At 41.5% G+C, this 24,220-nt stretch overlaps 2 protein-coding genes, 1 long non-coding RNA gene and 1 other non-coding gene across 4 annotated transcripts; 1 reads left to right on the top strand and 3 right to left on the bottom strand.

Moving 5' to 3' along the window:
• Positions 1-232: 232 nt before the first annotated feature.
• On the bottom strand, positions 233-3,653 carry LOC120031543 (zinc finger and SCAN domain-containing protein 2-like). The gene is made up of 2 exons (XM_038977343.1): positions 3,361-3,653; positions 233-2,967 (listed from the first exon to the last, which is right to left on the bottom strand). The coding sequence occupies exons 1-2, from the start codon at positions 3,551-3,553 to the stop codon at positions 1,808-1,810; spliced, it is 1,353 nt and encodes a 450-aa protein (XP_038833271.1). The 5' UTR covers positions 3,554-3,653; the 3' UTR covers positions 233-1,807.
• A 2,947-nt stretch (positions 3,654-6,600) lies between these two features.
• On the bottom strand, positions 6,601-8,316 carry LOC120031211. The gene is made up of 2 exons (XR_005473715.1): positions 8,094-8,316; positions 6,601-7,644 (listed from the first exon to the last, which is right to left on the bottom strand). It is a non-coding gene; the product is annotated as an uncharacterized LOC120031211 (long non-coding RNA).
• Positions 8,317-18,702: 10,386 nt separating this feature from the next.
• LOC120031133 (triosephosphate isomerase B) lies at positions 18,703-23,362 on the bottom strand. Its single transcript, XM_038976724.1, has 7 exons — positions 23,158-23,362; positions 21,137-21,260; positions 20,911-20,995; positions 20,489-20,621; positions 19,910-19,995; positions 19,596-19,683; positions 18,703-19,375 (listed from the first exon to the last, which is right to left on the bottom strand). The coding sequence occupies exons 1-7, from the start codon at positions 23,264-23,266 to the stop codon at positions 19,257-19,259; spliced, it is 744 nt and encodes a 247-aa protein (XP_038832652.1). The 5' UTR covers positions 23,267-23,362; the 3' UTR covers positions 18,703-19,256.
• Positions 23,363-23,987: 625 nt separating this feature from the next.
• LOC120031715 lies at positions 23,988-24,043 on the top strand. The gene has a single exon (XR_005473756.1). It is a non-coding gene; the product is annotated as a U7 small nuclear RNA (small nuclear RNA).
• The last annotated feature ends 177 nt before the right edge of the window (positions 24,044-24,220 follow it).

Raw genomic sequence — 24,220 nt, 5'->3', positions numbered from 1 at the left:
TTTATGAATTTCAAATTAAAAGTCAAAAATAGGATAGAATACTTTTTAGTGTGTACTTGATCAAGACCATGTCTTTTTATTCATTTATTACTGGAAAAAAATATGATCAATTTAATTGGAGCAGAAAATGAGATAAATAACTGATAGCTATTTATGAATTATGAGTTATCAATGAACATTATGTAACAGGAACGTCCAGGTGAACAAAAAGGAGAGCAGTCGTTGATGAAGTCAAATCGAAATCAATCCGGTTTAATACAACAATTCAGGGAAACACCTACAGAACAGAAGCATTGAAAATGTCTAACGGTCCTTATATATTAATCACACAGCACCGAATCTTCTGTAAACACCAGCCAAAGGCTTGAAGGAAGTCACATCAGCTGCTACAGAATCACAGTGTCACAGATACATTATCAGTGTGTCCTTAAATCCAGTCTTGCGTCAGACTTTAACCATAACATTCAACACTGGCAGACATTTGATACTGGCAGTTAAACAGGTAAAAAATGATATCATAGATAGTTAGCTACAATAGATCAGTTTATACTAACAGGCACAAAGCGACTTAATTAAATATAGATAGATACGTTACCCAAGGGAATGTATCTGTCTTTGTCTTCCCACACAATTATGTGTATTACATATCAACAGTAAATCAAATACAGGGAAAGAATTAGCCAAATCATTTCCCATTACAGCATATGTGTTATTCTGTGCCACGTTCTGGATGTCTGGAAAATGTATGATATAAAAATTATCATACATTTTGATATTTTATGATATTCAAGTTTCTGGTTGAAATAAGAAGCACACATTTCAGATGGTAGCCCATGCACATTTAATAGTTCACCTGGAACATAGCATACTAATTATTTAAACCTGTTAATACATATACAATGAAATAGACAAGTATTTATTTTCTTTGCAAGCAAATTGACATCAAACTCAGAAGTATGACTATAGTTTTGGTATGAAAGCCATGAAGTAACAAACACTTTGAAAAGTAAGACAACAACATCACAACAGTGTTAAAAACAGATATGATGTATTACTGGAGAAGGCATTTTACTTTCAAGACAAAAAATGCTAAGTTTTGTTTTCAAGATACAGGACAGCAGCTCAAATGTGTGTTCTGTGTCATACTAATGAGCAGGGACTCCTGCTGCTCAGCAATCTGTTGCGCAATGTTCATGTGGACTTCTAACAATGTTCTGTAAGTTCAAGCTAGTACAGTCATATCTTGTTGATCCTAGAGCCGGGTTCTTGTGGGTATGTACTAGACCCCATCTCTTCTTACTGGTGGAAGTGAGAATTTGCCTCTCAATCCTGTCTGATGCCCTTTCCCTGAAGGCCCTGCCATGTTTTCTACCTGTTGTGAATGTGCCTTCCTAGTGAGTCCATTTGAAGCACTTGCAGCAGGGATTGCAAGTAGGCCTACAATTTTTCCTCAACTAGGCTCCTTTGAAGTCTAGTTAATACACTTGTGATAAAGCATTTTCTATAGGATACTTGTATAGTCTCTCACCACTGTGTGTGAAACCTCATAATCACTGTCAGATGAGCCAGATCACAGTTCTATCCTGTGTAATCAAACTGTTGAAATTTTGTTGTGCATGCTGAATTCTGACATTTTATACATTTTGTACATTCTCATTATGCCTTGCCAAATTTCCACTGTGCAAAGGCTTTGCCACAGTCACGAAAGATATGTATTTCTCTCTTGTGTGGATTCTCAAGTTGGGTGGATGAGTTGGGTGGATGTCAGTGCTGAGATATTTCTCACACAGCAATTAGCCTATAAGATTTATTTCCTGTGTGTCTTCATGTGCATTTTAAGATTTCCATTCTGAGCAAACCCTTTGCCACAATAATCACAACAATATGGTTTCTCCCCTGTATGAATCCTCCTGTGAGCACTCAGATTTGCAGTATTGCTGAAACATTTGCTACAATCATGGCAGCTGTACGGTTTCTCCCCTGTGTGAACTCTCATGTGTCCTGTATAATTTGATCTGGTGCTGAAACTTTTGCCACACACAGAACAGAGATATGGCTTCTCCCCAGTATGTCTCCTCCTGTGCAAAACCAGATGTCCACTTTGAGTGAATCCTTGGCCACATTCCTGGCAGCAATATGGTTTCTCGCCGGTGTGAGTCCTTTTGTGTCCGATCAAATTGGCGGCATCGCTGAAACACCTGCCACAATCATCGCAGCGATAGGGTTTCTCTCCCGTGTGAACCCTCATGTGCTTTTTCAGCCTAAGCTTCGTGGTGAACGTTTTACCACAAACATGACAAAACTCAGGCTCAGCTACGATGTGAGTTTGAAGGTGATCTTTCATACTCTCTTTAGAATCTAGGTGCTTTCCACACACACCACAGACACGTTCTTTATCCTCTATATGTGCATGACTTTGCACATGATTAAAAAAGGGACGCTTGTACCGAAAAGACCTCCCACAAACCTTACAAGAACATGGAGTACATTTCATGCCATTTGCGCTGCTATAAGTTTGTTTTCTTTTTTGTTTTCTTGTGGTCTTTGGTTTGTGTGACTTTAAAACAGACTGCGCTCCTTTGTTTTCCATCCCATTGACATGTTCACTATTTGTACTCTGAGCTGAAGAACAGGTTGGTTCTGATATTCTGTAGTCCTCTCCATCAGGTTCTGTTTTGATCTGTCCAGTTACAATGTTTGGTTGAGAATCTCTCTCCCTATTTTCCTCACTTTGGATTTGCAAGGACTGAGTTGGGTCCTGATCATAATCACTTACACAGAAAGGATCAAATATGAACTCTCTGGTGTCAGACTCCAGCCACTGAAGTTGCTTTTTGAGTTCCTCCTGCTCCTTTTTTATCCGTATGGGCTCGCTGTCCTCCTGTCCAAGACTAGGGCTCCAATCCTGCACACAGGGCTGCTGCTCAGGGTGAACCTCCTCTTCCAATACAGTGAGCTGCTGGAGGTCTGGAGGGAGAGAAGTCTACTAACGTTACAACGTTACATTTTTTATCAAAATTGATAAAAGGTCAAAAATACAGTTCTGGTAAATTTAACAGCTGCATAATGGAGTAACATACTCTTATGTTACATACTCGCTTCTGGATATACAAATCCATAAAATATTGACTGAATTATAGGACATCAACAAAAAATCTAAAACGGGCCAAAAACAATTAGGCTATGTGGCAACAGGTAAATAATGGCTGTAACAGGAGGAATCCTGAGGGCGAGCATGCGCGTTGCTTCTTCAAGAATGTCTCGACATAACGCTACTTTTGTCGACACTGGCTCTCAAAATGAAATAACTAACATTATCAATTTGTATGAAATGTAGGTTGAATAATAAATGTCACAAACCTGCTCTTTGTAACTTTATCTCAGGTTTAATAACGAGGTCAAGAATCTTCTGTAGACGGTCGTTCTCCTTTTTAGAACGGGAAACCTCTTCCTGGTACTCAGCTATCGTTTTTTCAACTGCTCCAAATATCTCCTCAGCAGCCACAGTTAGCCGCTGGCTGAGAAACACTCTCAACAACTGTATTTTAGACATTTGTACAGAATGCTAGTGCTAGCTAGCTAACAATCAGTGACAACGCTATTATTTGACAACTTCGTTCATCTACGATAGATGTTCATGGATCTGCTGTGCCAAAAACCTGCGTAGCGTGTGCACCACGACTTCACGCATTCTGCAATGTCGCTACCTACAGGAGTGGAGTGGACACCGTCAGTTTGGATTCCTATGAACATTCTCCATTTCATAAACGATACCGAACATTCATTTCGCTCCTTATGTGTACCACTCAGGGGTGGGACCAAGTCACTATTGTTCGAGTCACAAACAAGTCTCAAGTCACATGGTCCGAATCTCAATATTTGTTAATACCACACAAACTACCGAAATTACAGGCTAAGAATGGACAGAGAGATAGGCCCTTGTGTTCATTTTATCACATTTCTCCAATGCCAAATCAGAGTGTCTTGTTCGCAACGAAACTGTCCCTATTTGCAAATAATTAAATATGAGACGTCATTAGGAATCTGAGCGTGGTACATTCAAAAGTCAGGCCTACCTTTCCACCCTTAGAACGAGTAGGCCAACCGACGCAGACAAATGTAAGCTTTAACTGCTGGCTACTCTTCGTCCATGGCTTAACCCAATGTAAACATATTCTACTGTACAGAAAGTGAATAGCTTAATCAATTCATAGTGACAGAATTAGATTACTTCCCAATTAGTCTCCTAGGCTACAGAAGGTTTTATCTCAGCCTCAATGTCAAAGAAACTAAACAATGATATCGCATATGCATCGGAATCACGTCTTTCCAGGGTATTTTACAGCTTGTTTCTAGCGTCACTTTAAATAATCGGATCTGTTTTATTTTCTTCAAAATCTTAAGCTAACAATGGGTAGGCCTACGCTTTTTGGCATTTTCTAAAAATAAAATAAAAGTAGACCTATGGCATACCCTCTCATACCCCTTCAATTCGAGTCCTTGTTTTAACTTAACAGTCCTTCACTGACACGGAGGTAGAATATTTAAAGACTGCATGATGGAGGAATTGGCCTACAAAACTATGGATATAGCAGTCTAGACCAATTTCTGTCAAACAGGTAGGCCTACCTTATTTCTTAAATATGAAGAAATAGGCTCCAACACAAAGCCCTCTGGTTGTTAGTAAAGTCTAACTAAAATGAAGACGGTTGAAATTAATTACTGGAATGTGCCTACTTTCAGCACCATGAGCTGTCCATTTTCGATTGATTGTGCCACGACTGCTGATTCAAGCTTCAGCCCCACAACAGTTACTCGAATCAGGCTTATTGTGAAGTAAATAACTCGGCTAAATACATCATGGGGAAGAAACATGTTTTTTATTCAATTCTATTATAGTATTAGCAAGCTATCAAAGTTGACCTCTGGTCCTTCTCATGTTCACGATATCCTCAAACTGAACAGAACATAGGCTATAGGCTAGTCCACGCGCAAGATATTGCATATTTTGGAAAAGGCCTAATCAACAACAACAAAAAATCGGAAGAATTCTTTGACTCGCTTTCTGAACTGCCACTGTAGGCGTAAACAGCACAGCATTGGTTAGGCAGCACAAAACAAGTTTGGATCAGCAAGAGCAGAGCAGGCCGTGGCTCAGGGTTGGAATATCCATTGCAGTGTGTAATGCAGCCTAGTTTTATTTAGCTGTACAGCAAATCAGAAATCTGTTCGCTAGCTCAGTTGTTCTCAAACCTTTTGACCAGCGACCCCCCAAAAAGGAGTGGTTCAAAGCTTGCAATCCCCGCGCACGCACATGCACGCGCGCACAGGTGATGCGTTTTCAAAACGCAATATATAGAAATAAACTGCGTTTTATACATGCATTTTGAGCTGAAAGTCATTCATGTTAGCAGTCAATATGAACTAGGGATCTCACGTCACATTTTCACTTCTCTGGAGTCCAGAGCAAGCAGGATCATACCGCCTACCTGTATGCAGCGGGGGTTGCAGGGTCGGATGGAAAGCATGATCTGTCTGTAGCCTTTTTCTTCCTCACAAATATCGAAATTAATTCGCCAGAATATGTTATGTCATCCCATAAGTATTGAAGATAGTTCAATGTTACAGCTATCTTTAGACATATAGCCAGTACCACCACTGAGGTATGTAATTATTACCCAACCAAACTAGGCCTATATGAAATATGAAAATGATCAATGAAATCCCCAGGTTGCCTATTGTTCTGGCAAAGATGCGTCTGTAGCAGATTGCTAAACTGAATTTTATATGGATAATATTAACGTCGGTAGGCTACTCTGTTTTTACCAGGCAGAAAATTAAACAAGTGCTTTCTGGTCACTAACCTGGATATGAGCGCCCGCTTTTGCGCGCCAATGTTGATGAATTGTCATTTGGTCAACAGTGAAGACACGCAACTTCCTGGTTCTGAAACACAGATTACTATAATTTGGTGTAATGCCGTAGGCGTATGTTAGTGACCAGATAGAATAAGAAAAGGCATAAATATAAAATACAAATGTGTATGCATTGTTTATTTATTTTTCGCATTCAGTTTCACACTTGCGGCCCCAAATCCTTCTCACTGCGCTACTGTGGCGCACCATCCGTGTTGATTGACAGTTTGCTGGTCCAATCAGACGGTCGAGTGCGCGTTTCACTAGCCAATCAGTTTTTTGCAAGTGCAATACTGTCTCTGGCTGCGTGGAGAGTAGCCTAATTCATGGAGACCGTGCTAAAAAATGAGCAGGCAGTGACAAAACATTACAAAACCTGGCCATATAATTTCAAGTCATCAGTCTCAAGTCTAAGTCATGTGACATCTCCTTAGTTCTCGGACATAGTTATTTAAATGCTTTAATTATTTAACATTTTTCTTCAATGGCATCAAACTCAGAAACATAGCTAAATAGGGATAAGACTATGGCAACAGATTTGGTGTGTTACATTTTAATTTTTTTGCATCCAGTTGTGCACATTAGAAAGATGTCAGTAATGTAGGCATATGGAAAATTATTTGGCTCAGTGATCTTTTGATCACTGGAGGAAAAGGTCAAAACAGATGTGACATTACACCATATGAACAAGACAAAAAACAATCTTTATGCACAGACAGGTGTAAGATACGCCGTATTTGACAAAGACAATGCACATTGATCAATACTTATGTATATTTCCATCTGTAGTCCCTGGGAAAGTGGTTACAAACATGTAATAAGACAACACACACACACACAATAGCCATAGATATCCTATAATTAACTATAACATAGTTTTCTATTTTGTTATAGTGTAATTATATGGCAATAGCATATGGCATATTATAATATTATATGGCAATAGCATATAAAAAGCATCAAGATTAAACTTTTTCATTACAGCTGTTGCCCTTTCCCCACACGAGGTACTGTCATATATTCTCCCTCTCGTGGGTAATCCTTATGTGCCTTCCAAGGGAGTTCATCCATTTGAAGGATTTGCCGCAATAATTACACCTAAACGGTTTTCCATCAGTGTGAATTGTCTGATGTCTATTCAATGCGCTTGTTGTCATAAAGCATTTTCTACATATAGGACACTTATAGGGTCTTTCCCCTGTGTGACTCCTCACATGTGCTTTCAGATGATGAATATTGTTGAAACATTTGTCACAAACACGGCATTGCCATGGTTTCTCTCGGTTTTCCTGACTTTGTATTTGGTAAAGATATGAGGACTGAGCTGCCGGGTTCTCTCCGTCTTCCTCACTTTCTATTTGGTGAAGGTATGAGGACTGGCTTGGGTTCTCACTGTTTGTCTCACTTTGTATTTGGTCAAGAGGTGATGAATGAGTTGGGTTCTCTCTGCTTTCCTCACTTTGTACTTGGTGAAGATGTGATGAATGAGTTGGGTTCTGAATCGGATCATAGTTACTTTTCAAACAGGCAGGACTGAATGTGAAGTCTTTGGTACCAGACTCTAGCCATTGAAGTTGCTCTTCCCTCCGACTGGTCCGGAGTTCCTTCTGCTCCTTTTTAATCTGTGTGGCCTCTGGACCATCCTGTTCCAGACTTGGGCTCCACTCCTGCTCACAGTGCTGCTGCTCAGGGGGAAGATCCTCGTCAGAGACAGTCAGCGGCTGGGAGTCTGAGGGAGAATGGATAAAAAAATATAAAAAATATCGAATTACACGATGAAAGCAATAAATATAAGTAGTAATAAGTAGAAAACAAAGACACGCCAAGTCTGGATTCAAACCACAGCCGGGAATCGAACACCTGCCGCTCATAGCTTATGCTTCCTCCCACCCCATGCACAAGATTGTCTTTTGATTCTTACTTTGTAAAACCTACAGCATAGTGAGCAGGCCAGGCAAACCTGCATCTTTTTGGGGGTCTAACAAAACGTGTAGAATGCAGGTAGGTAGCTATAGAATTAGCTCTCGAGAATTCAAGGGGCTATGCTGGCAATGCAATTTGAGTCAGAAGGGCAAATATTGATGAGCTTCACATGAATCAGTACTAGCTAGATGCAGTAATATCAAAGCAGTAGAAGCTAGCTAGCTTTGCCCATAAGCGTTTTAAAATGTCCCAAACCTGTTTTTTGTAACCTTAGCATCCTCCGTAGACGGTTGTTCTCCTCTTTCGTTCGGGACACTTCTTCCTGGTACTCTACAATTGTCTTTTCAATTGTCCCAAATATCTCATCAGCAGCAGCTGTCAATCTTTCGTTGAGAAACAATCTCAGAAACTCTATTTTTGACATTTTAAGGAATGCTAGTCGAGTAGCTACCCCAAGTAACGTAAACAAAGCAGTGTGAGGTTCTTACATCCGGTCACGTGTTTTTCTCTCACGAATTTCTAAATTAAAGTCCCGTCGAGCGCTCTGAAATGGGATAAACTTAAATAAGATATGAAAATTTGATTATTAAATTGAAATTGGATTGAGTAATAAGTTATGCATCCAGAAAAAAATAAGAGAAAGACAAAACTATTTAATAACTATAAATGTTTATAACTATATATGTAACATATTTTGAGAAAACCTATAATCTATTGATAGATTGGCGCAGTGGTCTAAGGCACTGCATCTCAGTGCTAGAGGCGTCACGACAGACCCTGTATACATACTGGCTGTGATTGGGAGTCCCATAGGGCAGCGCACAATTGACCCAGCATCGTCCGGGTTAGAGTTTGGCCGGGGTAGGCCGTCATTGTAAATACGAATTTGTTCTTAATTAACTGATTTGCCTAGTTAAATAAAGGTTACAAAAATATATATAATAATAATACATAACAGGAGATTAATGTAAGAGTGTAGATTGGTTAAATTGCCAAATCACACAGAGTTCTAAATCATTTGATACCTGCTTCCCAGTCACTACCACCAGGCTCGTCTGTGTCCTAAGATTTCATTGTGTTTTCAGTTCAGTGTCTAGGTAAGTATAGCAGGCAAAGCCCCCTTCCAATGTGCGCTGCATTAATATCATGGGTTGCATGTTTCGTCAAAATACTGTTTTGGACTGATGCTCGACTGAGCGTTCTACGCAATGCATCGTCAATGAGCGTTGAAGATTTAATCAAAAGTGCATTACAGTGGCTTGGATATACAATGACATTCAAAGGGAGGCAAATAATTAGTAGGAAAACCTTTTGTCATCGTTTTGATGTCTCCAGATTGACTTTAGATGCAGTATAACGTTAGCTAGCTAAAATTGAGGGGAGGCCACCGGATTTTAGCTTTCTAACGTTAGCATTGCTAGCAATTTTTTTACTAAATATTTGACTACTTTAGCAATGTCATAGTATTTCCAGGCACTAAAGTGTAATTAGCCTCCGTCCAGAATGACTGGGTTTATCACCACTTTAGGGCACCACTATCGCGTCGCCGGTAGAGGGCGGCTTGAGAACGTTCATAACAATGGCATGACGCGACCGAGTGACGGAGGTGCAATCTATGAATAGACATTGAATTTTACCATGCAAATATACAGTGCATTATAGGGAATTATAAACTGGGTGGGTCGAGCCCTGAATGCTGATTGGTATATCAGACCGTATACCACGGGTATGACAAAACATTTATTTTTACTGCTCTAATTACGTTGGTAACCAGTTTATAATAGCAATAACGCACTTCAGGGGTTTGTGATATATGGCCAATATACCACGGCTAAGGGCTGTGTCCAGGCACTCCACGTTGCGTCGCCTGCCAACATGCAGAAATGCACGCATTTTGCGTACCGACTACGCAATTATCTATCCATAAACGCTTGAACGAGAACCGAGTTAAAAGTACGCAGAAATGAATAGGGTCTGATTTTTTTGTTGTTGTACATTTTTATAAAAAATAAATTCACTGAGTAAATCTAACATCCCAATTCTCGAGCTGCAACACACAGACATGTACGGAGTTTGTGTCAACGGACATGGAGATTAATACATCATTATTCGACGTAGCTACCCCGTGTCTGCCCCTCCTGTTGTGATGCTGAGTTTGTCGACTGTCAGGTGTACGCAAACAAATGGACAAATCCCTTTTCGACTCCGTGTGTTGTGGAAAGGTAAACACTAATTGTTTCAAGCTAACGTTAGCGAACATAAGATTGTCATTTAGTGGTCTCTAAAATGCCAGCAGTTCACTCGCATTTGCTAGTGAAAGAAATGAAATGCAAATACTAAAATAACTGGTCGCATTTGTGCGAGTGTGATATACATTTAATTCTGCGTGCCATTAGTTGTATTTTCCACGTAACATTACGAGGATCACGAAACCTGAAAAACTGTAACTGTAATTATGATCCAGTCACAAAAAGCATTACAAAAGTATAATCAAAAATAAATATAAACATCTTGGCATTAAATAGAGTCTGGAGTTTAGAAGACTGCGCGATGAAGAATGAATGAGTGTCCGGTATTAGCTATAGAGGCAATGCTTCTAAAATGCCTTTGCACTGGATTTGCGAGTTGAATCTCCAATTTGCAGCGCCCATCTGGTACTCTGAAAAGTTGGACAGGATTAGCAGGTCAGCATTGTGCATGAGAACAGCCCTTAGCCGTGGTATATTAGCCATATACTGTCTTGTTTTGGCGAACAAGGAAATTGCCCAGCTAAAGGCAAACAGTGTACTAAATGTGTAAAATGGAATCACTTTGCAAAAGTGTGCAGAGCTTACCGTGGAAAAACAGTACACACAGTGAGTGAAGATGAAATGTCAAAGAGTCAAACGCTGATGAACTGTTTATTGATTCAGTGACACAGAAAAGTAAAATATTAGAGACAGAGCAAGCCTTTCCTGACATTGAGATAGGAACACAAGGCACAAATCTAAAGAATGTACCATTCACCTTGACCCAGACGCAATCCCTGTGGTCTACCCACTGAGAAAGATTCCCCTTGCTCTCCGTGCCCGTCTGAAGAAAGAGTTGGAGAGCATGGAGCAATCTGACATAGTCACCAAGGTTACAGAACCGACTGACTGGGTAAATGCGTTAGTGGTGGTGGAGAAACCACGCACAGGCAAGCTCCGAGTATGTCTCGACCCAAGAGACTTGAACAAGGCTATCAAACGCCCCCATTATCCTTTACCGACGCTAGATGGCATCACACACAAACTAGCGGGAGCACACTACTTCAGTGGCATGGACGCTCATTGTATAAACCTTGCTGTCTGTCTCTCCAACATTTGCAACATTGTCTCAATGTTCAAATTCGATCTCCAGCTGTCCCATAGTAATGAACATGTCATGAGTCGGGATGAGACAGACAGGCAGGAAACTACGTGCAGCGAGTTTCCCCTAAGGAGACTGAAAAGATTTGGAATGGCTCCCCAGATTCTCAAAAAGTTCTACAGCTGCGCTATCCGAGAGCATCCTGAACAGTTGCATCACCGCCTGGTATGGCAACTGCTCGGCATCCGACCATAAGGCGCTACAGAGGGTAGTGCGTACCGCCCAGTACATCACTGGGGCCAAGCTTCCTGCCATCCAGGACCTCTATACTAGGCAGTTTTAGAGGAATGCCAAAAATATTGTCAAAGACTCCAGTCTAGGTCCAAAAGGCTCCTTAACAGCTTCTACCCCCAAGTCTTAAGACTGCTGTATATTTAATCAAATGGCCACCCGGGCTATTTTCATTGTCCCCCGATGTACAAATTACCTTAATTACCTCGACTAACCGATACCCCCTGTATATAGCCTCATTATTGTAATTTTATTGTGTTACTTTCTTTTTTTTTACTTCACTTTATTTAGTAAATATTTTCTTAACTCTATTTTCCCAAAACTGCATTGTTGTTTGTTGGTAAGTAAGCATTTCACGGTAAGGTCTACACCTGTTGCATTCAGCGCATGTGACAAATACAATTTGATTTGATTTAGTTTGCGGTCTTTCCAGCTTCAGTTTGAAGTGATTGTGTGAGTTTTGTTGTTGGCTAGCTCCTCTGAACAACAGTGTTCTGATGAGAGAACACGTTTTCTATGCCAGGCAAAATCGTTATGGATGTACCCAAATAAATGTCACTAGAAAACAACTTAAACAAACGCAAATGCAGCTACTATGCTGCTTTTCTGGCTGCACTTTTTGATGTGACTGTAAGTTAGCCGTAGTTGGATAGCTAGCAAGCAAGGGATAAGAATGTTGCCAGCCAGTATGGCAATGGAACATTTAGAACGAACGACTGTATCAGGTATGAAGGTAAGACCCAGATGCAGACACGACAAATTAACAATGGTTTAATGATCCAACGGGCAGGCAATGGACAGGTCAAGGCAGGCAGGGGTCAGTAAACCAGAGGTTGGGCAACAGTACCGGATGGCAGGCATGGTCAGGGTAGACAGAGGTCAATAATCCAGAGGGGCAAAGGTACAGGTCAGCAGGCTCAGGGGCAGGCAGGCAGGCTCAGAGTCAGGACAGGCAAGGGTCAAAACCAGAAGGGCGAGAAAAAGAGAGACTGGGAAAGCAGGAGCTGAGAACAAAAACGCTGGTTGACATACAAGACGAACTGGCAACAGACAAACAGAACACACGTATAAATACACAGGGGATAATGGGGAAGATGGGCAACACCTGGAGGGGGATGGAGACAATCACAAACACAGGTGAAACAGATCAGGGTGTGACAGACTGGGTCGCGTCCATAGATACAGATGAAAAAGACTGAACGACTGGGTCACGTCTCTGGCAACCAAACCGATAGAACGAACGACCAGCCGGTTTGGGTAGCAACCCTAGATTTGTGTCGGGACTATATCTTGTGGAAGGAGGAAATAGTATGAATAAATTGATCAAAATAACGTTTTTAATTAAAATATGTAAATCATTATTTGAATATGTTGTTAACCCATTGTTTAAAAGTGATAATGCTCTCGAAGCCGGTGTTTGGAGGATATATTGGCACAGTTTGCCAGCCTTCGACTTCGTCTCGGGCCTAACAACACCCATGCCAACATATCCTCCAAACACTGGCTTTTTGGGCATTATCACTTAAATAATGCACACTAGAATGACCTTCAAGCCAATCAGAAACTATTATTCAACAATGCCATGGTTTAATATACCAATAAGGCCTGAGGGGATGTGGTATATGGCCGATTGTCCAGCACTGTGGACACATCATAATACCCATAAAACCTAGCCATTAATCCGGTAATGGTTTCAATTGTTTTTTCACCATTCATTTTTGCATCTGGGATTTTAGAACTACTTCATATAAGGTCTGTGTTTCGTGTAGGCTTAACAGTGTAATTCTCTCTCGGATAAGGTGAGTTTTATCAATATATTTGCCTCAATTTACAAAAAAATTGAAATGTAATTAGCAATAGAGAAGACCTCAGCAAGACTACAAATTCCTGCTGGAAGCTCCTGAATATCATCTCTAGCTGACACTATCAGCTACCGTTCACCAACGCGATCAGAGACCTGTGTCCAATCCATGAACTTCTTACGTCCCCATTCTCTGTCTTATCTAGCCACTGACTACACTTTAGCTAGCTAGTTAGCAGAGCGGTAGATCAAAAAATAGCCTAGATAACTGTTTGTACAGTATGTCGACTTCGGTGTCTATTTCAGACCTTATGTTATTTTTCAAGGATGAGTGGGAGCATTAAAAGGGGAGAAGACGACTATAAGTCTGCCCATGTGGAGAAGTGCAGCTATAGTGAGGGAAAACTTAGTACAAATAATACGATCCCATCAGTTTTCTATAGGCTAGGCTTACTATATTTATTCCTCAACTTTCCTAATATTAAGCACATTGCTTATCTTTACAACAGGATTATAACCTACCTGGCAGGCATGAAAATGAACCACGAGAAAAGCGTCCTCCATTCGCTATTCAAGTGCATTGATGACATGTATTTTTTCCGCTGCCTCTGTTTCGAGACAGGTGCATGATAATGGTTCATTCTGAATCAAAACAAATTTCACACATATATTATTTAGTATATGTAAAGACAGTCTGATGGGTGACAATATTAGCCTATCATTTGTGAATGATGCCCAGCATAAGGCAATAAAATTTGCCTTTTCTTTGCGACTTTTTCGAATCATAGTCGCACACCTCATGTAGCCTAGCCCAAAGGCCTATATGTTTTAATAAAGTTTGTATCACAACTAAAGTGGCCAAATAACTTCTTAAAATGAAGCACATTAATCCGCTTTACAAGGGGTTTAGAGTCTAACTGACATACATACACAATGCGTGAATTTCAAGTTTGGGGAAGATAATTTTTACCATAAAAATGCACCTTTTACAATAAAAGCATTACATGCATAATCGCATTTGTGGTCACTTTTGATAATGGTGTTTTCCCGCAAATGGAACATTTATAGCCTACTGCCATGTGCGCATTGCTGCGTTGATAATGTGAAGAAATAGCCTAACAGGTTGACTACACCGCTCACGTCGAGTGTGCGAGCATTGCAAAATACACTGCTCACGCGCACCAACGAGCGTCTGCGTTGCCAAGGGCTAAAATAGAAGTCAGTTCTATTTCTGACGCAGATCGCGCTGCAAGTCCTACCTCTCTCATCTCCTCATTGGTTTATAGAAGCAGGTACCCATGTGCCATCTCCTCATTGGTTATACCCACGTGGGTGACTGAAAGATGAAATAGGTCGGTGGCGGTAATGCACGTAATTTATGAAAGTTGCCAATCACAATATAAAGTCAAGAGAAGAAAAAGCCTGGAAGGAGGAGAGATGACTATAAACTATTCGGTTGACCGTTTTATGTGTGGATTAATTGGTGGAGTAGAGGACCTTGTGCATTTCAGGTAAAATAACAACTCAATGTTTATATCCCAGGACAAATTAGCTAGCAACAGCAAGCTAGCTAGCTAAATTGCCACAAATGTTTAATGCTTTTCGACCTGTCCTCAAATTAATATAATTGGTTCAGAGTTTGTTTTGATATTTTAACCTGCGTGTCGTGATCACGTTTGGTGTGGGGGGACAAAATACATTTATGCACGATGGCGCATGATGGTGCACGTGCGCAGCCGGTTTGGGTTCCGTGTAATAGTTTATCAACATTTAAAGCTAAACGTTCTGGTCTGTTGCGTCAGCCACATTGCGTAAAAACGTTTTTTTGATGCTAGCGGTTGTATTCATTTGAGATCTATCGCATCCCAGACTGTGTTTGGAATATTTATTTATCGCACAGAATAGAATAGGTCAACTTTTACTATGGTACTATGGTGGATCGTAGATTGACATAGGCTAGTGCTTCTGCTGTTCGTTAGGCCTACTCATTATGTTGGCTGACGAATGTGTGAAATTTGTTTTGAGTTAGAATGGACAATTATCATGCACCTGTCTCAAAACAGGGGCAGCGGGAAGAAATACCTATCTATGCACTTAAATAGCGAATGGAGGATGCTTTTCTCATGGTTAATTTCCATGCCAGCCAGGTAGGCTATACTCCTGTTGTAAAATAAGCAATGTGCTTAATATTAGGAAAGTTGCTAAATTAATATAGTAGTCCTAGCCTATATAACGCTGATGGGATCCTCCTCTTTTTAATAGAGGCCATCACTCTGTTTTCTCGCACAATTGCATAGCCTATAGAAATGTTGCGCAACATGAGCTCATGGGCTCTCATGAAGTGTTTGATTAGATTTTCGATACATTTGCATTGATGTCAGAGTGATTACAGGGACAGTGCTGAGTACCAGGCAGTTAGCAAGTTTGGTAGGCTACTAATGACCATCAGCAACGTCAGAGCTTGGAGAATCCTAATTACCCTGACTAAACGGTCACGTGGAATTTGACTGCTTCATGACTCGTGACTGCCGGTGTGGCGGTAATATGGTCACCGCAACAGCCCTAGTCATACAGCCTATTTTGGTGGTTCACAATATCGGGCGTACAGATGTGGAATGCGAGTTGAGGAAGCCAGCCGTGCCCAACCAGGTGCAGTCAGTGGAGGACCTGTACCCGGTTGAAGACTACATCCCTCTGTCCCGAGAGCCCACAGACGAGGATCTTCAGTGGCCAAGGAACCTTCACCGGGGCAGGATCAGAGGGACGGCATGTCTCCTTGAACCTGAGCCAGAACATCAGCTACCCTCCCTGTCACCCTGTCTGTACCGGACCTCTTAAGGATCCGCCCCTTTTTTTAAATTTTCAGCTAAAATGACATACCCAAATCTAACTGCCTGTAGCTCAGGCCATGAAGCAAGGATATGCATATTCTTGGTACCATTTGAAAGGAAACACTTTTTCACAGTTTGTGGAAATGTGAAAGGAATGTAGGAGAATATAACACATTAGATCTGGTAAAAGATAATACAATGAAAAAAGCAACCATTCTTTTGTATTTTTTTTTACCATCATCTTTGAAATGCAAGAGAAAGGCCATAATGTATCATTCCAGCCCAGGTGCAATTTAGATTTTGTCCACTAGGTGGCAGCAGTGTATGTGCACAGTTTTAGACTGATCCAATGAATCATTGCATTTCTGTTTAAACTGTTGTATCAAAACTGCCCAAATGTGCCTAATTTGTTTATTAATAACTTTTCATGTTCAAAATTGTGCACTCTCCTCAAACAATAGAATGGTATTCATTCACTGTAATGGCTACTGTAAATTGGACAGTGCAGTTAGATTAACAAGAATTGAAGCTTTCTGCCAATATCAGATATGTCTATGTCCTGGGAAATGTTCTTGTTACTTACAACCTCATGCTAATCGCATTAGCCTGCGTTAGCTCAACCGTCCCGTGGAAGGGACATCCCGAAGAAGTTTAAAAAATAAGCGCACCTGGGGCATGCAGGCATCCTGGCTGGCATGGCGCTGTCAGCAGAGCAGCAGGAGGCTATACGGCAGGCAACAGTTGGACAGCGCACCAACCCCAACTGGCACACCATGAGGAGAGGGAGGTTAACGGCCAGAAATGATGGAGCAGTGGTTAGGGCCAAGCGCTTTACTCTGTTGCGGCAACAAAAAAAAGGGTCCTCAGATCAGTCATTGGATGGGATGTTGTCTGTAAAGTGGGCTACAGATAACGAAGAGGAGGGCATCAAGGCATTCAAATGGCTACAGGGATGGATATGCAGGAGTCCGGGCTTTAGGTCACGGGGTCTGGGATCCTGGGTGCCTCAACGGAGGGTCTGGTGGGCACCACAGTAGTGGTGGAGGTCAAGTGTCCCTATGGTGCATGGGACCTTACAATTGAAGAGGGAGTGAGGGAGGGTCTTACTGGCACAAGATCCAAGGTCAGCTCCACATCACTGGAAAGGACATCTGCTTCTTCATTGTGTGGACCATCAAAGCCTCCATCACCATCCCCATCCAGTGTGATGACCTCTGACAGACTCCTAATGCTCCTCCTGTCAGTACCAGTTTTCAGGGAAGCCAATGGCACAATATACAGTCGAATTTAAAAGGTGAACAGTTGATATTTTACATTGAAGTAGGCCTATATGTATGCTACTGTATGTATAGTAATTGCATTTTTTTTGTAGTTTACCCTGGACAATGTTTAAGAATTTGCAGGCAGTCCATATTTAGATTGGGGGGAAAGCCAATGCAATGTTGAATTTAAACATTCACTGACAGGTGCACAACCATTTGCCATTATTTTCTCTTTCAGAAACTGACAGTCCTTTGCCGGATACAGCATTACTGCAAACAATTAAAACATTCTGCCAACACAGTAAATTAACCAGTAGCTTATGTAAAATATTTGACAGTATGGGTAGGCTACAGTAACCTATTACTGTGCGATATAGCAGGGGTTCCCAAAAGTTTTCACTCAGGTCACCCATCCAGCATTGGGGAACATCCTGCGCAAGCACTGTTCATGACCCAAACACCCCTCTTGTTGGTGGAGAGAACATTTAGTAGGTTTAAAGCTTAATAATCAGTAGTGATTGGCTTGTGAAGATGTAACAGCCGTCTTTAAAACCTGTTCCCAGGCTACAGCATATCTTTTCCAGAACCGTAGGATTAAAAGGGGGGCATGAAACAATGAAAGCTCTTACAATATTCAATGACATTGCTCTAAAACAGGCTTAGGCAACAAAAAAAAAATGTAATTATTCAGACCCTTTACGCAGTACTTTATTGAAGCACCGTTGGAAGCGATTACAGCCTCGAGTCTTCCCGGCAGTGGCGATTTTACCATGCAAATCTTGGTGGGGCAAACGCTCCCAAAATTGTTTAAAAGGGGGCATTGAAAGCGCTTACAATATTCATTGACGTTTCTCCAAAACAGGCTGTAGGCTACATGTGCACCAACAAGTCAGAACAGTAGGCTAAATGAGGGTGAAAGGGACCAAATTAGTCAGGTGAGGCACATGGGCTACTAACACTACATACACTTAGTATTACTTTCTTAGCTACAGTATACAGATCTCCCTGGCATATTACATAATTTGACAGCCTCAGAGTTCAAGGTAAGGAGAGAAGCCACAAGAGAAAATAGGATAGTGTTTGACCTTTTATAAACAGCTCACTTTAAGAATGCTGCAGAAGAGAAGTACATTTTATTTGAGGATATTGGTGATTTGGTGTCGCTTAGTGGCCATGTGAATTGCACCATTATCTACATGAACGCTCAGGAATTTGGCATCATGTTACCAAAGTACCACCACCAGATACTGTAGTCTGACTGGCGTTACACATGAGTAGGAATGCAGCCTCGTAGTAGTCAAGATCATGCGGTGTGTCCTCACAGACATAAAATAAAAACAAGACACAACTAGTCTAAACCTTTTATTACAACATTTACTAGGCCCCCGCCCCCCCCCAGTCGGCCATGACCAAACATGGACGCCTCCCTCTTGACCGGAGAGGAACATGTGTTCTATGGGAAGGGATAAGCCACGGAACATAGTTACGCAAAGAGTCAGCTATAGTAGAAAGACAAGTGAATCTGATTGACGTTGCTAGTTGACACTGTATACATAAAAGCTCGTAAACTTCCAAGTAAAAGGCATGGGTTGTTGTTCCATCCAGGATGGTCTTGTCAAGCGCAGTCCATTTAAACAGTAGTGTAGGCCAGTACAAAAAAAACACCATCTCAGTGGAACTAACACCCTTCACTGCTGTATAGTATGCGTGTCAATCTGTCCCTTTTCTTTGAAACATTAAACCAAAAAAGGAAACAGAGGTAAAGACATTGTCACACAAATACTTGAATAAAAAAAAGGTGAAGGGAATGGGGTTCTAAGAGCCGAGTTGAGGATGATGGTTCGTGTTTCATCTGAATGGAGTTGGCCTAAAATATGGACATGGTCCGACCACGTCAGGGTTTTTATTGCTTGGCGTTGATGATGTCAACGAACTCTGGCTTGAGTGCAGCGCCGCCAACCAGGAAACCGTCCACATCCTTCATGCCTCCCAGCTCCTTGCAGGTGCCACCTGTCACGGAACCTGAGAAGAGAACAGACGGATAGGAGTGAGGAATGGATTTATGAGAGAGGGGGACACAGTGGTGGGGGAGAAAAGAGTCCACTGTACGCTCCTACCACTGCATGTCCCCGATTTGAATTAGCTTAGCAATGCAATGACAAAACCTATTAATCCCCACTTTGGTGGTCGTGGCATTAACAGCTTTAGTGTGTTTAAACGTGAAGCAGATGAGTGGTCTCACCTCCATAGATTATCCTGACAGAGTTGGCTACTGCCTCAGACACATTGGCCTTGACCCACTGCCTCAGTTTGTCATGAACGTCCTGGGCCTGAGAGACAAAGATAATAAAAGATTCAAATAAAAACATGAATATGGGTTCCAAAGTCCAGTATGTTCTGACTTCAGTCTTCAATTTAGTGATGAATCTCAAATGGACAACACATTCTGCTCTAGTCTAGACTGAATATATACAGTACAAAGAGATTCAGGCTTTTAGTCACATGTCCTTTCCATTGAGGTCATACAATTGTAATGACAATAGAAGAAACACTTACCTGGGCGGGGGATGCGGTCTTGCCGGTGCCAATGGCCCACACGGGCTCATAGGCCAGAACAACCTTGGACCAGTCCTTAATGTTGTCTGCAAACAGAATGCATTCACATTAATAAAAATGGAGAACTCAAAATGGACAAAGTGCCATCATGGACACGCTAGATATGACCAAGTTGTTAACGAAAAGGAAAACTAATTCATTACACTGAAAGTCCCAATCACGTCTGTGGCGGTCACACTATCCCTTTGCCAATAGGATGTATTCACGCAGCAGTAGTATTACTACATTCAACAATGTTATAATGTAATACACTGTATATACAGTAATTCATTGCTTGCTTTCCAGATACAAAGAGGCCTTCGCAGTTTATACGATTGATATATATATATATTATTGACATGGTTCTTGACATGTTTAACTCTTCTCCGTGCATTGTAAAGTTCAGGTCCCATTTTCAAAGATATAAAATGCAAACTGATCCTAGATCAGCACTCTGATAATATGTGTACGCCTGAGCAGAATCTGTGGTCCCGTGTAACACTCATGATGAATCAGTGATTTCAGTGATGGTTACAGTACCTGCGAAGTGCTTGGTCTGTGCGTTGATGACCTTCTCTGTGATGCCAGCCTCCCTCTCGTCCAGCTTCTCACCAATGCAGGCAATGACACCCAGGCCATTCTCCAGGGCGTGGGCACACTTCTGACCAATAAGCTGTCAGGACACAGTTATCCAATCAGACAGGTTGTTGTAATATTTTTCACATTTCCTCTACTTGATCAACACCTTGAGTGTTTATCAGAAAAAATGTAAAAGGAGATTAAAATGATTTGTCACTGCTCCTCAAATTCTGTCACTTTAAAAAGTCAAGTCACTGTTGAAAGAGACATAATCCAATACTGTCACCGGCCCTGTTTTTGCGATAGTCTTTGGAGGTGGCAGACGACTCCTCCCAAGACCACACATTCATAAACAAGAGCACTCCATCAAATAAGCCATTTACCTCATCAGTCTCTCCAAAGACCCAGCGCCTCTCAGAGTGGCCCAGGATCACCCAGTGCACACCAACGTCCTTGATCATCGCAGGGCTGAGGAGAGAAAGAGAAGGGGAAAAGAAAGAGAAGTGTGAGAAAGGAGATAGTTAATCTGTAAGCCTACAATGTTTGGTTCAGTAAAGCACTAGAGTCCTGAAGAGACTAGCATGCGCAGTTACAGGGAATGTCCATTACCTGATCTCCCCGGTGAAGGCACCACCCTTGACCTTGTAGCAGTTCTGAGCGGCCACTCCGATCTTAGGGTCCAGCTTGGACCTGGCGAACTCAAGGTAGATTGATGGGGCGCCGCAGACCACCTCTGCAAGCACAGAGAGAGAACCAACACGGTCATGCACTGACCACTATTCTCAGGGTTTAAATAACACGCTGACTTACACTGGACCAGTTTGTATTCTTAGAGGTGAATCCTAAATTCCACTTCTGTTCATTTTCACTCAGTCATGCATTGATGTCAATGTGAGACGAAGTGAAAATTCTAAGTGGAAGTAAGGATTTGCCCCTTGATGGATGCCCATGTTACAGTAATATTTTCAGGAAAACTTGAGGATGGTACACAGTGATATCTAGTATCAGTGAAAAAGGCTTTCCTTTGAGAGTGGTGACAACTCCATGCAGTGCCCCACTCCACTATTCACTTCAGTGTATATAGCAACAAAGCCTACCGATCAAAATTATTAGCCCTATTTGATCCACAGTGTTGGTTATACAGTCCAATACCTGAGTCTGCAGCATTAGTACAGACTGTACAAGTGGGTTATCCCTAGTGTTGTGGAGTACAGTAAGCATACACTGACATTAGCAATGTAACTGTATCTTGGGGTTAAGTGAGTCTATATTAAACCTCCAGTCAATATTCCCTCTGTAAAGGTCATTTATCCCTGTCAAGAGTCAGTCCCCAGCTGCAAAAAGGTCCTAGTTCAACCTCCAAAAGGTCACTAGAACTCAACTCACAAAAGTCACTCACATGGTCACATTCTGCTGGGGTCGAACAGGACCTGAAGTTCAAAGGTCAACCACAGAAGAAGAAAAATCAAATACTCTGCAGGTTCATTAAACGGCCCAGGGAAGAAGTGACTGAATATTGACTTCACATTTCTAGAAAGAGACACATGGGAAAAGCCTACACGAGTTTGTCATCTGCTGGCACATGCAGCGTCCTGTTTCATGCGTCAGTCAGTGTGTACTGTGTAGACGACTTGTAAGGGGTGGCTCTTTCTGTGGGGTAAAGTCCGAGGCTGTACACTGAAATGTAGGCTACTACACGGACAGAACGTGTCCTTATATTTGCTGCTCCACGGAGTGCGCAATAACACCCATGAGCGTATCCTACAAAAAAAAGGACAAAATGTGACTAAGTACCTTTAGCCTGTGTTCACATGCAAACAGGGCATATTGCATTTACGCGTCTGTGGCAATTTGGAATTGCACGATAGAGAATGGCGGAAACACCAACATCTCCATGGCGGATAACTCAATTATTTTAGAGATTAATAGAATGAGTATGTTGGGCATATATTAGTTCGTGTCTAACGGTAGAATGCATTTCTAAATTAAAGTATTGTGATTACCAGGAGGACCAAATGTGGTTGTTATATGAACAGGGATCGCGATCAGATGGATCATTATAATACATCAAAGAACAGACATTTCGCCCCTCGCTTGCGCCAGACAGTGGCTACGTGCTGTTCGGAACGTACGCCCACTGACATAAAATCCACTTAGTAAGTCATGTTCTTCTATCCTAGTTCAGTTTAAAATACTTGTTGAAATCCCCTGACAATTGCTTTCTCTGGTTGCAAATGAGTATAGTGGGCTTCAGTACCAAAATAGGCATAGGCCTATGTATTCTGCATTGGTGATTTCTGTTCGACAAATTGTCGCCATCGCACCATATTTACGTCAAAATTGGGGTCAGGGTATCCCATAATTTAAAACCCTTGTGAAAGTGGCAATGAAAGAGGGACCTACCGGAGTAGAGCTGGGTTTGCCACCCATTGATTCGTGCACTGATACCAGAAAAATGACCTTCCTTATTCTTTGTTGTTTCACAATATAAAAGTGTGCCGTGCGATTATCATTTCAACTGGATAGGCTACACCAGGCAACGCAATGCGACAAGTTACACAATTTCAAAGATCAACTCTGTCTACTACACGAGTCAGACATTAAATCAGAGAAACCACATAACCACGCACCGGTGTTGGGGTCGAGCTTCGCAGAGTTCAGCGTTTTGATGAGTTCGCCAAGGCTTGCCTTGTCGCCATTCATCTTCCAGTTACCACCGACGAAGAATTTTCTGGACATATTTGCAGTTTGGTGTCGTTTTTCGGCCTTAAGACGTCACTGGATACTTATAGAGTGAACCTACTTCGGGGAGAAGAGCAAATGCTAGTGAACAACTCACTGTATTTATTATCATGGGCCACGTAACCCCACCTCTCAGTTCATTCTATTGGTTTACAGAGACACGCCCAGAAAAGCGTTATTTATGTACAATGGTAGCCTTTTATTTCAGTAGAATAAAGAGTCTAGGCTACAATTTTACAAAAAAAATATGTTCTTCAAATTAGGCTATCTTTGTTTTTAAGAGTGAAAATAATATTTATGTCTAAGTATATGGGGATGAAATACATTGAAAACATGTAGAACAGAGGACCCACTGAAAATGTCGGGTTATCTCAAATAAATGGACATTCCTACACACGGCGAGCGGGGCCTGCTAAATCGAACGAATCCATTCTCACACAGGAAAGCTGAGAGAACTCAGCGCGTTGATTGGCTAGCATTCAATCTTGTAATTTGCATACCCAGCATGCATTTCGCGAACATTTTAACGCAATCTTTTCTTTAAAATTGCTTTTTTAAACAACAAAACAAGCCATCTTGTGTAACATTACAACATGTTTGTCTTTTAATACTTTAATAATTCTGAAACATATTTTTTGTACGCCTGATTGGAGCTAACTCTAGCACAAACACTGACCGTAAAACCTACAAGTACGCTTGTGACCTTCAAACGGTTATGGAAAATTTGCTCTTTTAGTATTTGTCTAGTAGGCATCTTCAATTGAAGAAGCCCCCGATCTGTGTTGAAAATAAATAATACATTTGACCCTTCTATTTACAGATTGAAGGAGAGTGTAGATTTACGCAGTAAAGCCGAAGGGTGTGGTATAGTGGGCATATACAACAAACCCCGAGGTTCCTTATTGTTATTAGAAACTGGTTACCAGCGTAATCAGAGTAGTGTATATAAAT

Source organism: Salvelinus namaycush, chromosome 37 (assembly GCF_016432855.1).
Source record: "Salvelinus namaycush isolate Seneca chromosome 37, SaNama_1.0, whole genome shotgun sequence".
NCBI lineage: Eukaryota > Metazoa > Chordata > Actinopteri > Salmoniformes > Salmonidae > Salvelinus > Salvelinus namaycush.
Note: the sequence above shows the minus strand (reverse complement) of the source record. Positions and strands in the feature narration are given on the sequence as shown.

What these genes read in the sequence shown, in the direction of transcription:
- LOC120031133 (XM_038976724.1), bottom strand. Translation starts at nt 23,266, where the DNA reads ATGTCCAGAAAATTCTTCGTCGGTGGTAACTGGAAGATGAATGGCGAC. An exon ending in GAAGCTCGACCCCAACACCG is followed by an intron (nt 21,261 to 23,157) that starts GTGCGTGGTTAT and finishes CTGTGCTTGCAG; the next exon opens with AGGTGGTCTGCGGCGCCCCA. An exon ending in TGTCAGGATAATCTATGGAG is followed by an intron (nt 19,376 to 19,595) that starts GTGAGACCACTC and finishes TTCTCTTCTCAG; the next exon opens with GTTCCGTGACAGGTGGCACC.
- LOC120031543 (XM_038977343.1), bottom strand. Translation starts at nt 3,553, where the DNA reads ATGTCTAAAATACAGTTGTTGAGAGTGTTTCTCAGCCAGCGGCTAACT. An exon ending in GATAAAGTTACAAAGAGCAG is followed by an intron (nt 2,968 to 3,360) that starts GTTTGTGACATT and finishes CTCTCCCTCCAG; the next exon opens with ACCTCCAGCAGCTCACTGTA.